At 45.7% G+C, this 23,319-nt stretch overlaps 1 protein-coding gene across 8 annotated transcripts in view; it reads right to left on the reverse strand.

Annotated features, from left to right (window-relative positions):
* Positions 1 to 23,319, reverse strand: part of DOT1L (DOT1 like histone lysine methyltransferase) — a 100,951-nt gene that overhangs the window by 13,868 nt on the left and 63,764 nt on the right. For 5 of the 8 annotated variants that reach the window (XM_077191317.1, XM_054650301.2, XM_054650300.2 and 2 more), the window contains 11 exons: positions 20,162 to 20,253; positions 17,031 to 17,132; positions 16,039 to 16,176; positions 15,045 to 15,170; positions 13,338 to 13,819; positions 11,895 to 12,018; positions 9,692 to 9,838; positions 8,350 to 8,476; positions 6,429 to 7,018; positions 1,346 to 1,551; positions 35 to 99 (listed from right to left, as the gene is read on the reverse strand). In XM_077191317.1, the coding sequence (XP_077047432.1) occupies positions 35 to 99; positions 1,346 to 1,551; positions 6,429 to 7,018; positions 8,350 to 8,476; positions 9,692 to 9,838; positions 11,895 to 12,018; positions 13,338 to 13,819; positions 15,045 to 15,170; positions 16,039 to 16,176; positions 17,031 to 17,132; positions 20,162 to 20,253 (2,199 nt within the window). The remainder of the gene's footprint in view (positions 1 to 34; positions 100 to 1,345; positions 1,552 to 6,428; positions 7,019 to 8,349; positions 8,477 to 9,691; positions 9,839 to 11,894; positions 12,019 to 13,337; positions 13,820 to 15,044; positions 15,171 to 16,038; positions 16,177 to 17,030; positions 17,133 to 20,161; positions 20,254 to 23,319) is intronic. The other 3 variants (XM_054650303.2, XM_054650304.2, XM_054650307.2) reach the window with 3 other exon arrangements.

Genomic DNA, 23,319 nt, shown 5'->3' on the forward strand with positions numbered 1-23,319 from the left:
ACTGCCACAAACAATTCCCATTCCTCACACGTACCATTTTCAACAGTCTTCTGTGGAGATTTGCTTTCCAATGATATTGTTGCAATTTTCCTCTCAATTCTAGTGGGAAAATAGAAAGGTTATTGCACCTATAGCACAAACCTTCTGCTGCATATTTCCCCTCACAATTTATACTCCTCATGATCAGGTCTTATCAGATGAGAGTACAAAAAAACAACTCAGTCCCACAGTTTTGTGTCACTAAAGGAATTTATAAGCATCCAAAACCCCACCACAAGCTTTAGGCAGAAGCTATTACAGAATTACTGCTCTTTGACAGGATTAGTGCACGTTCAGAGAACTTTGTTGTTTTCTTTCAAAACGAGAAGCAGAACCACATTACTATAGAGGTTATTTTTCTCAGAACCATAGGATGGTTTGGCTTGGGAGGGACTTTAAAGCCCATGCAGTGCCACCCCTGCCATGGCAGGGACACCTGCCACTGTCCCAGGCTGCTCCCAGCCCTGTCCAGCCTGGCCTTGGGCACTGCCAGGGATGCAGGGGCAGCCCCAGCTGCTCTGGGCACCTGTGCCAGGGCCCTCCTGGGTTCTGCCATCCCTGGGCTGTGCCCTCTCCTGATTCCTGCTGGATTGAGGGGAGGAGGGAGGCAAACCAGGCTGGTTTGGGGGCTGCCAGCAGCACCTTCCTGGATTGGCAGAGCAAACAGAAACCCCACAGCTGCCAGGATGGGAAAATGAGCTGGGCAATGCAGGCCCCACTGGTCAAGGGGAATAAATCCCAGAATATCCTGAGCTGGATCCCACAGAGATCATCAGTGCAGCCCCATCCCTGCACAGGCACCCCAAGAACCCCACCCTGAGCAGCCCTGGGAGCTCCTGGAGCTGTGGCAGCCTTGGCACCATTCCCTGGGGAGCCTGGGCAGTGCCCAGCAGCCTCGGGGGGCAGAACCTTGCCCTGAGCTCCATGCCAAGGCCTGGCCCAGCTCCAGCCCTTGCTGGGCTCCTGTCCCTGTCCCAGAGCAGAGCTCAGCCCCTGCCCCTGTGCCTGCCCTGGGCAGGAGCTGCAGCCCCCAGGAGCCTCCCCTCATCTCCCCCATTTCTCAGCCATTTCTCCAAGGCCAGACCCTGCCAGCTCTGCAAACACAGCAGCAGCAACAGCAGCTTCCCACATTCTCCTGCCTGAATACCTTCCCTGTTCCCAGCTTCAGCCACATCCGAGGTTTGGGATAATGGGATGGGCCTTCAAGCAAGGAGAACAAAGAGGCTTTAAACACACCCCTCCTGCTGAGAGCAGTGTTATCAGCCCTGAAAGAAACCCTATCCTGAAACTGTGCCTGTGCATTCACCTGCTGCTATTGTGCTCATCCTCAGAGCCCTGCTCGTCATCCGATGTCAGGGGGGAGTAATGGACACCGTTGCTCTGAACGAGGGGCTTCTCTTTTTTCAGCACTGGGGGCTGGTCATTGTCCTGGTAAGGAACAGGAGAGTTCTTCAGGGAGTTTTCAGGAGAGGAAATGGCTGTTATTTCTAAGGGCTGGTTAATGTTATTGACCTGGGTGAAAAGGAAAGAAAGCAGTTACACATGAGAGTATGCTTGGAAAGGCAACTTATAAAGATTTGAATGCAGGTTTAACTTGCTCTGGGACATCCAACAGCTGCTGCTTTAGCACTGCTGCTGCTGTCTTCCACCTCCTGCATTAGAACCTGGGGTGAGAGCTTAAATAAACTTGGAAAAATAGCTAATTTTCATTCTTTGATTTCATCTTTGACATCAGAAATGACGACCTGGAATAAACCTTTTCTTCTCAAACTACACTGCAGGATCACATGCACACAACTCTCTAGCTGGCTTCATTAGCAAGAATGCCATATGCTTCTGGCACTCCTCTGCTGTTTAGTCAATCTTAGCTTAAACTATTTTCAAAATATTGAATCTACAGCCTCAAAACTCAACTTCACTGCAGAAACAAGCTCTTTGTCATGAGGGAAGAGATTATTTTTAATTTTTAATGCTCTGACAGCAAAGAGCTCTTTGAAGACATTCTGCTTATACACAAACTGTTCACCAACTTAGTGAAAATGAGAGGCAGGCAGGAATTGCTGCAAAGAGCCTTCATGGCAATTCCAGCTCCAGCCTGGAGCTTATCCCTTGTGGAATCCTGTGATTCCTTCCCCCTCAGGGAAATCCCCAGAGCCTTGCCTTGCAGAGATTTACCATAGTCTTACCATACTCTTCCCATAGAGTTTAACCCCCTGGGTGAACAGAAAACACTTCCCCATGGAGTCTTGCCCAACACTGATCCATCCCAGCTCCTTCCCCCATAAGTCCCAACTTCCCCTGGTTTCTCCTTTCCCTGTTTCTCCTTGGTTGTGGTGCCCCTGCTGGCCATCCCCATCTTCCCTGAAAGCCAAAGCCTTTGCCCTGCCCTTTGTGCCACCCCTGTGCCCTCTCCCACTTAACCTTGTGCACAGAACATGGTTTGTCTTTTGTCTCTGGTTCCCCTTCAGTGTGCTGAAATAAACCTTGCTGGAACTGACCATATGTTATAGATACATATTATAATATTGGCTTTTCACTAATATTAAAATGAATTTTATATGTGTGATGCTAAAGTAAAATGAATTTTATATGTGTGATGTTATCTTTGTTATAAAGATACTGTTTTTATTTCTGTTATTAATTAAGCTTAGACATAATAGTGGAATAGCTGATGTAATTGTGCTGGTGTGAAAATGCCTGCTTGGATGGGATAACATCCAATGAACACAGGGTAAGGACACCTGTACAGATCTGCCAACCATCAGCATCTGCTGTCTGAACAAAGTGTGGACCAAGGCCCAAAAACTGGAAGTGATAAAGAAAAGGAACCAAAACCACAGCTAAGAAACATGCATGCTCTAAAAAGGCAGACCCAAGAAGGGACCACATAAAATAGTTCCTGGAATATGTAGACTAGTTTATGGATATTCATAAGGGTCTATGAATATGCAACAGGCAGATGTAAGGAAAAAGGTATTTAAGGGGTATCCCACAATATCCCTGTAATAACCTTTGCTCCATGGGCCTTGTCTCCCATTGTCCTTGATTAAACTTCTGAAATTTCCACAGGAGAGTGAAGGTGTTTTTCACAGGCTGAAAACCCTTCCTTTATTAAACTTCTGAAACTTTCACAGGAGAGTGAAGGTGTTTTTCACACCACACAAAAGGCTCTTCTGCCTCTCTTTGCTGAGCTTGCCTTGCTGAGTGTGGTGTGTGTGGATTTTCCTGCCTTGCCTGAATGCTCACCCAAACAGCTTTGCCACAGGAGATGCTCACTGGGGAGCTATAGGAATGTGCCCCCTGTTGACAGAGTGACCAAACTCCCCTTAAAAAGGAAATAAGCCCAGAAGTTTCTCTCCTCTATTAGGTGAAAAGACACCTCATAGGACCTGGGGGACTTCACCTCAAACTTAAGGATAGCTAATTGCACAGGAGCCAAAAAGTCCTGCTTGGGCAATTTAGAAAAAGAGGAGAACAAAGAAACCAATGGCTTTTGTGAGGTGTTTTACCAAAGGCAAAGGGCCTCTGGCACCTGGCTCAGTTCTTCTCTGTAAAGAGTTTTGTTATTTTGCCTTTTATTAAAATATTTTTGTTTCCAACATTACCACAGAAGCCATCCTACTGATTTTATGCCTTCTAAAGTAGCTGAGCTATTTTTCAGGGATATCCCATATTTCAAGGAACAGGGAACAGCCACCACCCTCTAAATACTTCTTGTTTCCAACACTACCACAAATCCTGTTGACTTTATGCCTTCTAAGGTAGCTGAGCTATCTTGGGTGTGATATAGATCTCCAAGAGCTGATGAGACTCGAGGAGACCCCTATTTCAGGGAACAGGGAACAGCAACCACCCTCTAAACCAACACTTTTTGTTTCCAACACTACCAAAAATCCTGTTGATTTTATGCCTTCTAAGGTAGCTGAGCTATCTTGAGTGTGATATAGATCTGCAAGAGCTTATGAGACCTGGCTTGAGGAGACCCCTATTTTAGGGATATCCCATATTTCAGAGAACAGGTAACAGCCACCACCCTCTAAACACTTTTTGTTTCCAACACTACCACAGAAGCCACCCTACTGATTTTACACCTTCTAAGGTAGCTGAGCTATTTTTCAGGGATATCCCACATTTCAAGGAACAGGTAACAGCCACCACCTTCTAAATACTTCTTGTTTCCAACACTACCACAAATCCTGTTGATTTTATACTTTCTAAGGTGGCTGAGCTATCTTGAATGTTAAACACATCTCCAAGAGCTGATGAGACTTGAGGAAACCAACATTTCAGGGAACAGGTATCAGCAACCACCCTCTAAACCAACACTTTTTGTTTCCAACACTACCACAAATCCTGTTGATTTTATGCCTTCTAAGGTAGCTGAGCTATCTTGAGTGTGATATAGATCTGCAAGAGCTGATGAGACCTGGCTTGAGGACACCCCTATTTCAGGGATATCCCATATTTCAGAGAACAGGTAACAGCCACCACCCTCTAAACACTTTTTGTTTCCAACACTACCACAGAAGCCATCCTGCTGATTTTATGCCTTCTAAGCTAGCTGAGCTATCTTGGGGGAGAAATAAATCTGCAAGAGCTTATGAGACCTGGCTCGAGGAGACCCCTATTTTAGGGATATCCCATATTTCAGAGAACAGGTAACAGCCACCACCCTCTAAACACTTTTTGTTTCCAACACTACCACAGAAGCCATCCTGCTGATTTTATGCCTTCTAAGGTAGCTGAGCTATCTTGGGTGTGAAATAAATCTCCAAGAGCTTACGAGACCTGGCTCAAGGAGACCCCTATTTCAAGGAACAGGTAACACCCACCACCCTCTAAACCCACACTTTTTGTTTCCAACACTACCACAGAAGCCATTCTGTTGATTTTATGCCTTCTAAGGCAGCTGGGCTATCTTGGGTTTGAAATAGATCTGCAAGAGCTGATGAGATTCAAGGAGACCAACATTTCAGGGAACAGGGAACAGCAACCACCCTCTAAACCCACACTTTTTGTTTCCAACATTACCACAGAAGCCATCCTACTGATTTTATGCCTTCTAAGGTAGCTGAGCTATTTTTCAGGGATATCCCACATTTCAAGGAACAGGTTACAGCCACCACCTTCTAAATACTTCTTGTTTCCAACACTACCAAAAATCCTGTTGATTTTATGCCTTCTAAGGTAGCTGAGCTACCTTGAGTGTGATATAGATCTGCAAGAGCTTATGAGACCTGGCTTGAGGAGACCCCTATTTCAGGGATATCCCATATTTCAGAGAACAGGTAACAGCCACCACTCTCTAAACACTTTTTGTTTCCAACACTACCACAGAACCATCCTGCTGATTTTATGCCTTCTAAGGTAGCTGAGCTATTTTTCAGGGATATCCCATATTTCAAGGAACAGGTAACAGCCACCACCCTCTAAATACTTCTTGTTTCCAACACTACCACAAATCCTGTTGATTTTATGCCTTCTAAGGTAGCTGAGCTATCTTGGGTGTGAAATAGATCTCCAAGAGCTGATGAGACTCGAGGAGACCCCTATTTCAGGGAACAGCAACCACCCTCTAAACCAACACTTTTTGTTTCCAACACTACCACAAATCCTGTTGATTTTATGCCTTCTAAAGTAGCTGAGCTATCTTGAGTGTGATATAGATCTGCAAGAGCTTATGAGACCTGGCTTGAGGAGACCCCTATTTCAGGGATATCCCATATTTCAGAGAACAGGTAACAGCCACCACTCTCTAAACACTTTTTGTTTCCAACACTACCACAGAAGCCCTCCTGCTGATTTTATGCCTTCTAAGGCAGCTGAGCTATCTTGGGGGAGAAATAAATCTGCAAGAGCTTATGAGACCTGGCTTGAGGAGACCCCTATTTCAAGGAACAGGTAACACCCACCACCCTCTAAACCCACACTTTTTGTTTCCAACACTGCCACAGAAGCCATCCTACTGATTTTATGCCTTCTAAGGCAGCTGGGCTATCTTGGGTTTGAAATAGATCTCCAAGAGCTGATGAGATTCAAGGAGACCAACATTTCAGGGAACAGGGAACAGCAACCACCCTCTAAACCCACACTTTTTGTTTCCAACATTACCACAGAACCATCCTACTGATTTTATACCTTCGAAGGTAGCTGAGCTATTTTTCAGGGATATCCCACATTTCAAGGAACAGGCAACACCCACCACCCTCTAAACCCACACTTTTTGTTTCCAACACTACCACAGAAGCCATTCTGTTGATTTTATACCTTCGAAGGTAGCTGAGCTATTTTTCAGGGATATCCCACATTTCAAGGAACAGGTTACAGCCACCACCCAGGCTGCACTCCTCACTCCCAGAGCTCTCCCAAAGCCCAGCTGGTGGCCTTACCATGGAGTTGATGTTGAGGGGTGACCCCGAGGGCTGTGTGAAGAGCCCGGCCAGCGAGGGCAGGGCTTTGCGTTTCGGGGAGACGGCGCCGTTGCCGCTGGCACTGCCCGGGTTCGATCTCTTCCGCCGGCCCCGCTTCTTCCCGTCCTGCCCGTGGGCCTGGCAGCTGCCGGCCACGGGGCTGTGCTTGCTGCAAGGGGATTGTTTTACATGTCCTGTATTAGGAGAGATTGTAAAGATGATTCTCCTCTTGGCCTCGTTCTCGGGATCTGAAAAGGCTGCATCACACTGCGGGTCCCCCTTTGTTGCTTCGGCAAAGATCTTCTGAGCCTCTGCACTCTGCAGTCCCCCTGCCAGGCTCTGGGCCGGGCCACCTAAGCGGGGGCTCGAGTGCTGCTGAGCAGGGGAGTTCTGCCCAGAGTTCCTCATCATTAGCAAAGGATGTTGTGGAGTGGAACTCCGAGACCCTACAGAGTTAAAGAGACTCCCAGAGTCGTCCAGAGCTGCCTGATCAACACTATGGTTAAGATGGGCTGGGCTGTTTGTAAGATTTCCATTGACTGCCACGGAGCCAGAAGAGTAAGAAAAACCTGTTGAGAGGGAAAGTATAGATCATTGCTGGGGCTGAGCAAGAGAGGTCACTGAGAACAGGGCTGGGAGGGCCAGGAGGGATTCCAGCTCTGCCTGGATGACAGCCAGTGGCCCTGGATTACATGGAAAACACAGGGCTGCTTTTCCACGTGGCTCTCTGGGTGCTGAGGTGCCAGCTGGGGGTTAGGGACTTCCACTGCTCTCTTGCCAGTTCAGGAAAATTCACCTGGTATATGGAGGTACCCACAGAACACGTGCTCCTCCCAGTTTTACATGGAATTTGAGTTTTAGCTTTGTTTGAACTATTACCCCTCTTTAAATCAGGGCTCCTCTACTCTCAACTCCTTCCTTTCATCAAGGAGATGGATGGCCAGACTCAGTCCTTCCCTTCCCCAAAAAGAGAAGGACTTTGCCATCCACACAGCCCAACCTCCTCCAAATTCAGCAAAAGGCTGGCACTTAGGGAGTGACAGGGGACCTTCAAAGACATAGTGGCAGAAAAATTCCACAAGGGAGGAATCTTGGGAAGGGAATTCAGTGTTTGTCACGGGGTATCAGAAATGGGTTTAGGGCTTTAGGATGGCCTGGGATCTCTAAATGAAAAGGGCAGAAGGGAACAACATGGTAATGGTTTACAACAAGTTTTTTTTAAATACTTCATTTGCTTTATAGATAAATGCAGGCAAGCCCTTTGCAAAACAGATACTGAAACAACCCAAGCCCCTGGGGGTGGTAAACACTGAGAACAAAAGCACTCTTTGGTGAGGGATCAGCTGTAGAACCTACTTTTCCTGGCCCATAACATTGCCAGGGTAGCTAAAGACCATGATTTCCACGGATGAGTGAGTCAGAAGCAATGTCTGCACCTAAAGGGATCCCCATCCTCTCCCAGTTGAGCTTTTCCCACCCAGGTTGTTGTGCCTTTACAGCTGCTCACGAGGCACCTCCATAACCTGCCCCAAAAAATTCATTCTGCTATTTAAAGACCTTGTAAAATAAAACTTTTAGAGCTGGATCACCAGCTCAGGACACAGCTGTGTCACCAGCTGCAGACACTCTGCAGGTTTGCCTGCACTATAAATCAGTGGGAATCTCTGGACCCCCCCAGAACTCACAGAAGCAATTGTTTATTTACAAGTAAAGGCACATCAATCCAACCCTTTGTGTTAGATGCACATCACAGCATCATCCATGAGTTTCTGCTCCCACCCATAGTTATCCAGCACTCCAGGGCCTGCAGCACCTGGCCAGAAGTGCTTGGAAAACTCAGCTGGGTGCATTTGGGTGCTGCCCCAAGACAGGAGCAGCTGAGCACAGGTGAGGCTGTTACCTGAGGTAGCCAAAGCCAGAGGCTTGTTTCCAGCAGCATTGCTTATGCCATTATGAGAACTAGCACCAATCTGCTTTTCAAGTGTTGATGAGTCTCTGCTCTGGTGAACTGGGCTGGGTGTGCTTCTCTGGGGAGAGAAAAAGGCATTTCAGGAAACAGCATCAGAACTCTCCAGCTTCAACCAAACTCACATGCATTAGTACATCTGTACATCTGCCTGGGAAGTGACTCTGCTTCCTGTGTGCCCCAGATTCAGCTTGTTTTGAGAAAAACATGGATCAGCATGTTATGGCCCCAAAGTAGTGATTAATTATGCTGCAGTGGTATCTCACACACAGCAGGCACCATGCAGACAGGGAGGCTCCTCATCCCAGGATATTCAGCCTCAGGACAGCTCTGCCAGGAGCAGGAATGGCTCAACCCACTGCTGCAGCAGGGAGGAGACTGATGGTTGTATCCTGTCCCCAGCCTGTGCTCACAAAACTCCCAAAACAACCCAAAGGGAACATGAAGTGCATCAGGCCATGTTCTCTGGGATATTCTCTGTCAAAAGGCAGCCTGAACAAACAGGGAGGTGCCACCCAGGGCTGGCACTGCCCTGAGGACACCCAGAGCTGAGCAGACTCTGGTTCTGCTAAAGCCAGAAGTCTTCAGCTGGAAAAATGCAATGGGTTCAATTCTGTGAACCAGCTCTAGCTTTCCCAAAATGGGAGTGAAAGACAAGTCATGGATGGATTCTAACTCAGAGCTCTCAGCAAAAGCAGCAAATGCTTCTCAGCTCTCTGCTGCAGCACTTCTGTGACAAAGGCTGTGAGAAACTGGACCAGGCCTTTTGGAACTGCTCCTCCTCTCAGAGAGGCAGGGACTTGTCACATCTCAAAAAGAAATGGCCCCAGCTTTCTGCTACAGAGCAGCCACTCCCATGGGAGGTATCCCAGCCCCAAGGGGCTGCTCAAGCTCACCCTGCACACAGCAGCTTTGAGGTGACTGAGACAGAAGAATTCTCCCCCAGAAAGTTCCTGCAGAAAGCAGGGCTAAGAACAAATGGACACATGCATTTCTCTTCTTCCACTGCTACAAACCCTCAGGCTTTTCACCCAGACACACATTCCAGACTAGGCTCCCCTGAGGCATTCACTTTACTCTCCTTCCTGGCTGAACCTCCCTCCACCACCCCACAGAGAAAGGAGAGGAAAAATCTACAGCATCCAAGAGGATCATCCCCCAACAGCCACCCCTGAGGAGCAGCCCATGGAGGATCCTGGGGCACAGCACCCCATTCCTGCCCCCTGGGATTTGAATTTGATTTAGGGATGGAAAGTGTTGACAATCCCTTACTCACCACCTTCTCAACACGGCTAGGTAGGACTACGCTGGCCAGAGGGATACTAACAGGGAGTTTATTGGGCTGCACTGTGCTCAGAGGAATACTGATAGGGAGGCTGGTGATAGTTTCTCCATTACTCACAGAGCTTCTCTCTCTCAAAACCTGGAAAATCAAAAGAGAAAGCAAAGTTCTTACACAGGATATTGGAAAGGTTTGTAAATGATAACCTGCTTGTTTCTAGGTGTGTGTCATTCCCCCACCCCTTTTTTTTTGAAAGAATTTTTTAAGGAATGACTACACCAGACAGGGAGCAGCTTGGGGCTCCTGGGACAGCAACATCCACAGCACAGAAATTTTCCCATTTGAATGGGTAAATTAAGGCCACTGCTGGCCCCCAGCACCAGGAAAAGGAAGCCTTAGGCAAGCTCATTTCCCTGTGTTTGGGTTAGAGCTCTGTGAAAAGCACTCAGATGTCAGATTTTGTATCTTGAGGCCCTCTGGAGCAGCCAGATGCATTTCCATGGCAACCTGCTACTGCAGGGCACCTGCTGCTCTGTGAGCCCCAATATGCTCCATGGCTGCACCAATTACATGGACCATCTTTTCTACTCTTTATTTTTATAACTATGAAAGAGCCTCCTTGCCCAGTTCAAGCAGACATGTGCCAGATCAAACAGTGTTCCCACTGCATTACTGGAGCTCAGAAAGAAGCACATCTTTCTCTGCCTCTGACCAGCTCTGATTTATTGCATCACACCCACTGTATTTTGTATTATTTCCCATTCCAAGCTGGCCACAGAAAGCAGCATTCCTGCATTTTCCAGCCTGGCCAACCCTACATTTCCCAGGCCATTCCTGCATTTCCCAGGCCATTCCTGCATTTTCCAGCCTGGCCAACCCTACATTTCCCAGGCCATTCCTGCATTTTCCAGCCTCACCAACCCTGCATTTCCCAGGTCATTCCTGCATTTTCCAGCCTGGCCAACCCTACATTTCCCAGGCCATTCCTGCATTTTCCAGCCTCACCAACCCTACATTTCCCAGGCCATTCCTGCATTTTCCAGCCTGGCTCACCCTGCATTTCCCAGGCAATTCCTGCATTATCCAGGCCATTCCTGCATTTTCCAGCCTGCCCATTCCTGCATTTTCCCAGGCAATTCCTGCACTTTCCAGCCTGGCCAAGCCTGCATTTTCCAGGCCATTCCTGCATTTCCAACCTGCCCATTCCTGCATTTCCCAGGCCATTCCTGTGTTTTGCAGCCTGCCCATTCCTGCATTTCCCAGGCCATTCCTGCATTTCCCAGGCCATTCCTGCATTTCCCAGCCTGGCCAAGCCTGCATTTCCCAGGCAATTCCTGCATTTCCCAGGCCATTCCTGCATTTTCCAGCCTGCCCAACCCTGCATTTCCCAGGCCATTCCTGCATTTCCCAGGCCATTCCTGCATTTTCCAGCCTGCCCATTCCTGTATTTCCCAGGCCATTCCTGCATTTTCCAGGCCATTCCTGCATTTTCCAGCCTGGCCAAACCTGAATTTCCCAGGCCATTCCTGCATTTCCCAGCCTGCCCATTCCTGCATTTCCCAGGCCATTCCTGCATTTTCCAGCCTGGCTCACCCTGCATTTCCCAGGCAATTCCTGCATTATCCAGGCCATTTCTGCATTTTCCAGCCTGCCCATTCCTGCATTTCCCAGGCCATTCCTGCATTTTCCAGCCTGGCCAACCCTGCATTTCCCAGGCCATTCCTGCATTTCCCAGGCCATTCCTGCATTTTCCAGCCTGGCCAAACCTGCATTTCCCAGGCCATTCCTGCATTTCCCAGGCAATTCCTGCACTTTCCAGCCTGGCCAACCCTGCATTTCCCAGGCCATTCCTGCATTTCCCAGCCTGGCCATTCCTGCATTTCCCAGGCCATTCCTGCATTTCCCAGGCCATTCTTGCATTTTCCAACCTGCCCATTCCTGCATTTCCCAGGCCATTCCTGCATTGTCCAACCTGCCCATTCCTGCATTTCCCAGGCCATTCCTGTGTTTTCCAGCCTGCCCATTCCTGCATTTCCCAGGCCATTCCTGCATTTTCCAGCCTGCCCATTCCTGCATTTCCCAGGTCATTCCTGCATTGTCCAACCTGCCCATTCCTGCATTTCCCAGGCCATTCCTGTGTTTTGCAGCTGCCCTTTGCTGCCCCAGGATCAGCCCTGAGCAGCAGCAGATCCTTTACCTTCTCTCCTGCACTGGGTAAGGCCGCGGGGGAGGAGGGCCGAGTTTCCTGAGGACTCAGCTTTATGCCATTTGCAATTCCAGGGCTTGGATATGTAAGGCCATTCTCTTTGACATGCTCAGCTCTGGAACAGAGATGTACAATTGTCAGGATGCAAAAGCCAGTGACAAGGAATTCCTGTACCACACTCAATTCCTGTCCCACCTTTTTACCCCATTAGCTCTCACTGCTCGTTTTCATGAAACAAAACTCTTTAAAACAGATAAATCTCCAGTTTGAAAAATACTTTTTCCCAATCTAAATTACCAGTGCTACTAACACTACCTGTTGCAGTAAGGTAGAAAAATTATTAAGAAAGGTCTGCTCTCCTGGAATCAGTGGCAAAGCCAGCACTTTGCAAGTTCCCATGTGAAAGCAGTCCTGGTGTGAGCATTTTGTTAACATAACAATCTCCTCCTGGGTGACAAACAACCAGAACCTGTATAAACTGTTTTTAGATAGAAAAATGAAAACTATCTCTCACAAACAACTTTCCCTGTGTGTACACACCAGGGGTTTGAATGACCAATACAGGGTAACAACTTGTTATTAACTAATAATAATTGGCAAGAAAACTACTAACTCCAATTGGAGTCACTGAGGCCTGTATAAAACTGTATAAAAATGAATTATGTGAATAAATAAGTGTAAGAGCCTAAATGAGAGATGTGGGACTCCAGGCAGCTCTCTAAAATGCAGTTTATTGTATCTAAGATGTTACAGCAGTCCAGGGTGGTGGTGACAGAGCTGTGCCCACAGCTGTGAGCTCCAGCTGCAGGCAGGCCTGGAGACCCTTTGGTTTTGGTTCCATTGCATTCTAGACTTTTCTTTTGGTTACAATGCATTATAGACTTTGCTGAGCATCTTAATACAGCAGAACCAATCTATACCTTAACTATTATCCACAGCCTATCATAACTACTATAATTACCATATTCATGTTACTGTTCTCCAATCACTAACAGTCAGTACATTACAGTTTAAGCTAGAAGTTGTTTTTCAGTTTTCTTGCAGTGGAAAATTCTGAGACTTTTTTTCTACTTGCAGCTTTGCTGACTTGTTTGCCTGTGCTGTCTTTCTGCTTGGTAAAAACATCTTCTTGTTTGAGGTGGGTTTATCCTTTGCTCTAAGCCATAAAAACCCCTTCTAACTAACACACCCTTTGCCTCCTTGGTTATCCAGTGAGACTGGCTCAGCAATTCTTTTCTTCTATATCAAAACTTGCTTTCATTTCTATTCCTTCACCAGAGTCTCCATTCAAAAATCTTTCTGCTAAGCATCTGTGAGACTTTCTTGTCAAACTTTCATCCTTCCCAACAAATAAGGGGCTTTTTCCACCATGAAGAACACGGAATCCATGTGATTTATTCTGCTATCTACCCTCCCTCCCCACCTCTCTCTCACCTCTGGATCTCACTAGCTGTGGCTTTTCCATTGACTCCGTGGTCCTGATTCAAGTGTCGGCGCAGGGCGATTTTAGCAGGGGAGAACCTGGTGTAATCAGGGAGGGCCAGGCTGGTCACCTTGTCTGCCTTCTGCCTGCTGCTGTGGTTGGGGGTGCAGGGCACAATATCTTGCTCCAGGTGGCAGTTGGGGTACTGGGGGGTGTTCTGCTTGGACGAGGGCCGGCTGAAGGCGTGCTGCAGCTCGTAGGGGGTGGCGTGGCCGTTCATGGACAGCTCGGGGCTCATGCCATTGATGTGGGGCATGGGGAACTTGGAGCACTCCAGTTCCAGCTGGAACCTGCCCTGCTCAGCCTCGGGCTCACGGCTCAGGTGGCTTTTGCTGTGCAGCTGCACTGGCAGGGGCTCCTCTGAGGGTGTGTAGGACTTGAGCTGCAGCAGCTCCTGCTGCCGCTGACTCTTCTCGAGTTCCACGATGCTGATCTTTAAATGAAGAGGAAAACAAAAATTAAAGACTACACTTAATAATTCTATTATTAAGTGTATAAATTCTATTATTTAATTATTAAGTAAATAAATTAATAATAATGAATAATAATAGTAATTCTATTATTAAGTGTATAAATTCTATTATTCTATTATTAAGTGTATACATTTGTAATTATATTATTAATAATAATTAATAATAATTCTATTATTAAGTGTATAAATTCTATTATTTTATTATTAAGTAAATAAATTAATAATTCTATTATTAATAATAATGCATAATAATAATAATTATATTTTTAAGTGTATAAATTCTATTATTCTATTATCAAGTGTATACATTTGTAATTATATTATTAATAATAATTAATAATAATAATTCTATTATTAAGTGTATAAATTCTATTACTTTATCAAAACTCCACATTATGGAGTTTTGCTTCCAAATTCTTCTAAGTAAAAGTGTCTCTGCTTCTGGGAACAACGCAAAACAAGGGACTCGAAATTTGAGAGAAAATTTCTGCTCTGAGCTTAAGACTAAAAGGCCCAAGTGAAGGGAGTGGTTCAGAGACCCTGAGAAAGAACACTTCAGATCTTAAAACCAAAAGGAAAATATCTCCAACTTACAGAGAGACTGTGGGTACCTCTGCATCCAGCAAAAGGCTGGAATAGCTCTGGAGCCAATCTCACACAAAGGAGTTCAATTTCTTGTCACTATGAGAAATGTCACTCTGGGGGAAATGATTCCCACCCTGTCCCTGGAAGTGTCCAAGGCCAGGTTGGATGGGCTTGGAGGAACCTGGAATGGTGGAAGGTGTCCCTGCACATGGCAGGGGTGGAATGAGATGAGCTTTAAGGTCTCTTCCAAGCCAAACCAGTATGGGATTCTGTGATTTCTGAGTTGAGACATCAGAGCACATATGAAAATCATCAGCTTGTGATTTTTAATTTTATGTAATGATAAGCCATGAGTCCTCCTTCCACAGCATCACCAAGGAATCAGGTCATGGTACCTCCTGCTTTTACAAGTTATCCACATGCTTATTTACTAAAATCCTCTAATAGAAAGCTCAATCTCTGGGGCAATAAAAAAAGAATAAACAAAAAAGCAGCACCTGGCTCATCCTTTCCCACCATATTTAGTGTAACACCCATAACTGGCCTATTGCCCAAGAGCTACCCCAAGCTGGTGACTCTGCATTTGTTTCTTGCTCTCTACCTGCAGTTCCAAACAGTGCTTCTGCTTCTCAGAAATCTGATTCTTCAAGGCCTGCTTCTCTTTCAGCAAGTTCTCCAGTGACAGCGTTGACCAATCCAGCTTCAGCTCTTCACAGCGAGCCTTCAGCTGCAGGGACACACAGGGACAGGGACAAAGAGGTCAGAACAGGGACAGGGACAAAGAGGCCAGAACAGAGCTCTCACCCTGCACACCTGGGCTCCCAGCTAAAGCAGGAACTTTGCACTGAATGTGCAAAAAGCCCTTAACTCATTGAAAACTGCTCCCAGTTTCATGCTAGGGAGTGTGGCACTTTCTAAAACAGTGTTATCACCCACCCTCAGTGCTTCCACATCCAAATATTCCCCTCATCTACCTCCTGAGGAGGCTCAGCCTGGAGCAAAGGAGGCTCAGGGGACCCTTGTGGCTTTGCACAGCTCCTGACAGGAGGGGACAGCCAGGGGGGGCAGGCTGTGCTCCAGGGAACAGGGACAGGAGCAGAGGGAACGGCCTCAGGCTGGGCCAGGGCAGGTTTAGATGGGTAAAATTTCCTCACTGAAGGGTGGTCAGGCATTGGCACAGGTTGCCAGAGCAGTACCCACCCCTGGCAGTGCTCAAACAACAAGAGGCTGTGACACTTGAGGACCTGGTGTTTTGGTGCCCATGGTGCTGCTCCTTGATGGTTGGACCCCAAGATCTTACAGGTTTTTTCCCACATTACCAGTTCCATGATTCTCTAAGTTTGAGTTACCAAGATGAGCACCACAGAGCAAGCCCTGCACAAACTCCCTGCCCAGCCAGACCCAGACCCAGTGACATCCAGAGCTGTTTGGGGACACAGCTGAGCCAGCTGCCACCTCAGGATCTGCTATGGGGTCAATCAAAGGTGAAAAAGGACTCCTGCAGGTTTCCCCCTTCATCCCTGAGCAGCTGGGTGATGTTTCACCCCCAGCTCGTGCCCTGTCCTCAGCCCAAGTGCAGCATCCCCTGGACCCACCAGCTGCAAGCTCTGGTTCCTGAGTTCACTGTTGTCCTTCTCCAGCTGTTTTGTCTGTTCTTTCAGCTGCTGGTTGTGAGCAGAGATTTCCTTCTGAGCCTGGATCAGGTCGTTGTACGTCAGAGCTTTAACTCCCAGCTGAAAGGTGAAGGGTGAGATCAGTCCCTGAGGCCCTGACACCCTCATTCCTGGGGTCCTGACACCCTCAATTCCTGGGGTCCTGACACCCTCATTCCTGGGGTCCTGACACCCTCATTCCTGGGGTCCTGACACCCTCATTCCCGGGGTCCTGACACCCTCATTCCTGGGGTCCTGACACCCTCATTCCCGGGGTCCTGACACCCTCATTCCTGGGGTCCTGACACCCTCATTCCTGGGGTCCTGACACCCTCATTCCCGGGGTCCTGACACCCTCATTCCTGGGGTCCTGACACCCTCATTCCTGGGTCCTGACACCCTCATTCCTGGGGTCCTGACACCCTCATTCCTGGTGACTGTCCCATTCCCAAGTGACACTGAGGAGATCTGCAGCTCTCAGGACCACTCCCAGCATTCCCCAAAGCACTTTGTGGCTGCTGGGGGATAACAAGGAGGGACTCAAGGACCTTGGAGCTGCTGTTCCACCCCTTCACCTGTAAAACTGGCATTTAGGCTTTGCCAGCCAGCAGAACTGTCTGTGGGCAGCCCCCACATTTTCCTCCTGTGCTCCTGAGCTGGGTTGGCAGCACAGAGCCTTGTTTGAGCAGCAGAGGGTGAATCCTCCACCAAACACCAGCTGGCTGTGAGTTGTCCCCTTGCTTGGGCAGCGGGCACACAACAATTCCAACAACAAACAGAAAACTTCACCAGAGAGTGACACACATTGCACCTTTCTGAGCCTGATCTGCTGCAAAGCAGGGGCTGAAGAGCTGAGACTGCTCTGCTCTCACTTAGCTGGACCAGAAAAGTTTGCAAGCAGCTGATTCAGACACATTCCCCCAGCACAGAGGTACCTCATCAAGCTTCTGCTGGAACAGACGTTTGATTTCCTCCTTCTGGGCCTGGCAGTGGGTGAACAACTGCTGGGCTGTCCCCAGCAGCTGAGCATTCTTCTCCTGGAACAGGGAAAAAACACACTTGGAGCACCAGCTGCAGCATGGGCCATCTCAAGGAGGTTTGTGGAGCACTTTAGGAGAGAACCTGGGTGCAGGAGAGCTCATCCAGCCCTGCCCCAGCCTCCTGAGAACCTGGATTTGTTGGGTGTGATACTGGTGGGGTTAAGTCAGCTGTAAAGAGTCTTTAAGTAGTAAATTTCTGACTAAATTTAGGTAGGTTTTAGGTAGTAAAGAGCTTTTAAGCAGTAAATTTCTGACTAAATTTAAGCAGGTTTTTCATCCTGTATGGTAAAATATAATCAAGACAGTCTTAGAAACTCATTTTTATCTTCCCAGTGCATCATGAAGCAGCAGCAATAATCACATCCCACAGAGCAGAAATAGAACTGGAAAAGATTATCTACATGAAATCTGCTCCCAAACAGAGAACTGGCTCTAAATCCCCAGAGCCCCAGCTCAGAGTTTCCCTGTGCAATACTCATGGAAGAGATGCAGTAAATGAAGATACACTGGGGGGGAGGCAGGAACAAAGTCCTAAATAAGCCAAACCAGTTTTCCTACTTGTGCCACCATTATATATATATAAAATATTATAGATATATAATTATATAAATATATAAAAATTAATATTAATATATTTATATATAATTATATAATATTTAATTGTATATAAATATATATAATATTATATGTAATATTATGTTTTTTATATTTATATATATGTATATATATACTTTTATATTATATACTTATGCCACCATTATTTCAGCAGGTCACCTGAGCCACTCACAGCAATTCCCTGCCCTGAACATTCCTTAACCAGGTCCCTGCTCCCTCAATCCATGGCCATGCACAGCAAAGAGCAGGACAGGCCAGGCTGAAGAGCCTCATTTACCCAGCCCCAAATGCAGGATTAGTGCAGCTTTGGAGCTTTGGGATTATCCTGCTCTCCACCTTGTGCTGCTGAGGCCAAGCAGGGATTGCACAGACTGAGCCACTGCTCCAGGAAAAGTGGGGAACAGGGGCAAAAAGCACCTTAATCCTTTCCAACCTGAATAATTCCATGGCTGATATTCTAAGCAAGGAAGCAGCAGTGCTGGAAATTCCCCACATGCAGGAACACACAGACCTGGCTGGGGGAAAAGTCCCTGCAATGCTAAAGGGGCTGCTCTGGGGGATGCTGGAAAATCAGTTTTGTTTTCAACATGAGGCATTTCCTTCAGCCTTCCCAGGCACTGCAGGGGCTGACAGCTCCATCTAAGGGCACACTGGGAAGCAGCAGCTGATTTCAAAATCATTGTTAGAGAGGGATTTTTATTGTACTTGAAAACCTTCCTGTAAGAGGGAGTTACTGAACAGACCATACCCAGCCCCTCACCCAGCCAAGTTCTGCCTCTGTCAGGTTTAATTTGCCATGTAACACTCCATAAAAAAATATTTTCATACTGAATTCCTCATTTTAACGTTTAAAAGTGTGGAGCAGGTGTTGGACAGCAGCACCAAGTGATGACTTTTCCACACCCCTGACTCATTCTCTGTGCAGGGCACAACCCTTCCACACCATCATTTCATTTGTGCACGAGACAAGTGCACTTCATGCTGACTTTCCTGACAAGTGCAGAACAAGCAGAAAAATCTGCTGCTTAAGGAGAAAGATGAAAGTTCTAAGTGCTGATTGACTGTGAAAGCAAATGGAAATAACCACAGAAAAAGAGGTTTCCATGAACACCAGAGCAGCACCAACCACTTCTCAGGAAGGAACGGGGTGGCAAAAGTTAATTTCTCTCCTCTGGAGAGTTCCCAATGTGGAAAACATGAGACAAAAGCCCTGTGGCTTTTTTCTGACACTCTCACAAAGACTACAGAGTAAGGAAAGCTTCCACAGGGAATGCCAAAAGCTGGACCTGGACAGAATTCCAGACTGCTTTGGGTTGGGAGGGACCTCAGAGCCCATCCAGTGCCACCCCTGCCATGGCAGGGACACCTCCCACTGTCCCAGGCTGCTCCCAGCCCTGTCCAGCCTGGCCTTGGGCACTGCCAGGGATGCAGGGGCAGCCCCAGCTGCTCTTGGAAACCCATTCCAGGGATGGATTCCACAATTCCTGATTCCCAAAATCCCATCCAGCCCTGCCCTCTGGCACTGGGAGCCATTCCCTGGCTCCTGTCCCTCCAGGCCTTGTCCCCAGGCCCTGTCCAGCTCTCCTGGAGCCCCTTCAGGCCCTGGAAGGTTTTAAGTGGAAGTTCAAGCTTAATTCTGAGCATTATGGGGAAAGCTCCTCCACAGCAGCAGCAGAACAGACTCATCAGGGCTAATTGATAAGCAATGAAATCATTGATCACTGAGACAAAGCAAGACAAGGAGGAGCTCAGGCAGGAGATCTCCTCCCTCTGCTGGTGGCTCCATGGCAGACAAACACCCCAGTGCACAGCCCCTGGACCCTCTTTGCCTTTCCACCTTTCCCAGTCCATGATTTGGGACATTTACACTTTGCCCATCAGTGCAATCCAACCCATTCTGATATCAATGCCAAGGATGCTGTGCTAAATCCCCACAAGCAGTGATGACACTTTGGGTTTCTTAATCCAAGTTCAATGGTTCCTTAATCCATAATTCTATGGACTGTGGTTCATAAAATCCTGGAATTGGTTTGGGTTGGGAGAGACCATCCCTGGCAGTGCCCAAGGCCAGGCTGGACAGGGCTGGGAGCAGCCTGGGACAGTGGGAGGTGTCCCTGCCATGGCAGGGGTGGCACTGAGTGGGCTTTGAGGTCTCTCCCAACCCAAACCCTTACAGGATCCTCTGATTCTAAGTCAGCACTGTCAGGGAACAGGGGAGGTGCAGCTCTCCCATTTTTCTGTGATTTAAACACAAAAAAAAAGAGTTTAGCAACAAAAACCCCCTGGCAGTTGCTCATCCTAAGCAGGACTGGTGTAAATGCACACAATTCCCATCTCCAGCACTTTCCCCATATCCAAGGAACTTCAGAGTCTGGTAGTTTTGTTTAGAAATGTGAAAAAGTGAGACCCACCTTTTCCTGCTCCAGTAACTGTTGCAGGCTTGCTTTGTACTGAGGAGTTTTCATGTATGCCATGAACTGCATGTACTGGATCTTAAATGAGTCTGCAAAATAAATCAGATGTGGAATTTCAGGTAAATGCCATGGCCCTGTTTGCCCCTATTTCCCCTCTGGCCACCTCTTCTCATTTGTCTCTCCCTTGCTTTTGAAATGGACTCAAAGTCAGACTAAGCAATTAAAAATGGAAATAAAATAATAAATAGAAAAAAAAAAAAAGAAATAAATCAGGTGAGGAATTTCAGCAAGGTAAATGCCATGCTGTCCCCAGTTTGTCCCCAGTTCCCCCCTGGCCACCTCTCCTCACTTGTCTGTCCCTTGCTTTCAATTTGGACTCAAAGTCAGGCTTAGCCATTAAAAATGGAAATAAAATAAGTAGATAAAAAGAAATCAGATGTGGAATTTCAGCAAGGTAAATGCCATGCCCCTGTTTGCCCCCATTTCCTCCCTGGCCACCTCTCCTCATTTGTCTCTCCCTTGCTTTTGATTTGGACTAAAATCAGACCAAGCAATTAAAAATGGAAATAAAGTAATAAATAGAAAAAAAAAGAAATAAATCAGATGAGGAATTTCAGCAAGGTAAATGCCATGGCCCTGTCCACCCCTATTTCCCCTCTGGCCACCTCTTCTCACTTGTCTCTCCCTTGCTTTTGATTTGGACTAAAATCAGACCAAGCCATTAAAAATGGAAATAAAATAATAAATAAAAAGAAATAGATAAAATAAATCAGATGAGGAATTTCAGCAGGGGTAAATGCCATGCCCCTGTTTGGGCATGGCATTTTTCCCCTCTGGCCACCTCTCCTCACTTGTCTCTCCCTTGCTTTTGATTTGGGGTTGAAATCCATTGAGGATGGAAAATGGAAGATGGAAATAAAATAATGAATAAAAATAAAATAGATAAAATAAAAATAAATCAGATGAGGGATTTTAGCAGGGGTAAATGCCATGCCTCTGTCCACCCTATCTCCCCCTGGCCAGTTGTCTCCTCACTTGTCTCTCCCTTGTTTTTGATTTGGACTCTAAGTCAGACTAAGCCACTGAGGATGGATTTAGAAAGATGCTGAAAATGCCTCTCCTGGCACAAAAGGAACTCTTGGATCCATCAGGTCCCATGGAAACCATGACCCCATCCACCCTGCCTCAAAACATTCCACAAAATCACTGCTTTGCCACAAAATATCCCTCAAAAATCACTTTTGCCACAAAATATCCCTCAAAATTAATCATTGGCCACAAAATAGCCCTCATAATCACTCCTTTGCCAAAATATCCCTCAAAAATCACTTTTGCCACAAAATATCCCTCAAAAATCACTCTTTGGCCACAAAATAGCCCTCAAAATCACTCTTTGGCCAAAATAGCCTTTAAAGTCACTCTTTTGCCACAAATTATCCCTCAAGAATCATTATTATTTGCCACAAAATACCCCTCAAAATCACTTTTGACACAAAATATCTCTGAAAAATTTCTTTTCCCACAAAATAACCCTTCAAAAAAAAAAATCATTCTTTTGCCACAAAATATCCCTAAAAAAAAAAAAATCACTCTTTTGCCACAAAATAACCCTTCAAAAAAATCACTTTTGCCACATAATATTCATCAAAATTACTCTTTTGCCACAAAATATCCCTCAAAATTCACTCTTTTGCCACAAAATAACCCTTCAAAAAAAATCACTCTTTGGCCACAAAACATCCCTCAAAATCACTCTTTTGTCACAAAATAACCCTTCAGAAAAAATTACTCTTTGGCCACAAAACATCCCTCAAAATCACCTTTTTGCCACAAAATATCCCAAAAAATATCCTTCAAAAAAAAAGATATCACTCCTTTTGCAACAAAATATCCCTCAAAATTACTCTTTTGCCACAAAATAACCCTTCCAAAAAAAAAAAAAATCACCCTTTGGCCACAAAACATCCCTCAAAATCTCTTTTTTGCCACAAAATATCCCTTTAAATGCCTCTTTCTCTCTCTTCCACCAGGACTCAGGGAGCCCAAGGTAAGGACATGTCTGGACCCTTTGTCCCCCCCTGTGCCACATCCCCAGGGCAGCCTGGGCTGGCCCCTGGCAATGCCAAAAGCCAGGAACAGCTGGGAGGGGACAGGAGGAGAAGATCAAACCAAAAAAGGCTCCAGGTTTGTCTTTCATCACCTCCTGCATTTTCCAACCACAGCTTTGTGAGCTCAGCCTCTCACACGGGGCCTCGTTTATGGGCCCTGGGCTCAGCAGAGGAACTGCAATGGGGTCACCAGGATATTTTATGAAAAATCCCTTTCCCTGTTTTTCTCCTGAGAAGCTTCAGCTTCCCCATGTTTGATTCCTCTGGAATAAAACCTGGAAGTTGTTTATCCAAACATGTGAATGGTTTTTAATTAATGGCTAATCACAGTTAGCTGTGTCAGACTCTCTGAGTCTGTCATAGGTTTTTATTATTCCTCTTGTCAAGCTTTCTGATATTTCCTTTCTCTTTCTTTAGCATAGTTTTAATATATTGTTTTCATATTATAATGTCATATCATATGATGTAATATGATATACTATATTACATACTATGATATATGATATACTATTATATGACATAATATAACATATGACATAATAACATAATATATGACATAATATATCATATTATATCATAAAATATCATATAATATCACATAATATAATGAGATGATGGTGCTATTATATGATATCATATGATATATCATATAATGTAATAAATATAACATAATATAATATATTATAATATTATATCATATAATATTTCATCATATAATATTCTATCATATAATTTATATAATGTAGTATATCACGTAATGATATGTGATATAATGTGATAAAATGTGATATTATATTATATTATATTATATTATATTATATTATACTATATTATGTTATGTTATATTATATTATACTATATTATGTTATGTTATATTATATTATACTATATTATACTATATTATACTATATTATATTATATTATACTATATTATACTATATTATATTATATTATATTATATTATATTATATTATATTATATTATATTATATTATATTATATTATATTATATTATATTATATTATATTATATTATATTATATTATATT

This window comes from Agelaius phoeniceus, chromosome 29, assembly GCF_051311805.1.
Source record: "Agelaius phoeniceus isolate bAgePho1 chromosome 29, bAgePho1.hap1, whole genome shotgun sequence".
Classification (NCBI taxonomy): Eukaryota; Metazoa; Chordata; class Aves; order Passeriformes; family Icteridae; genus Agelaius; species Agelaius phoeniceus.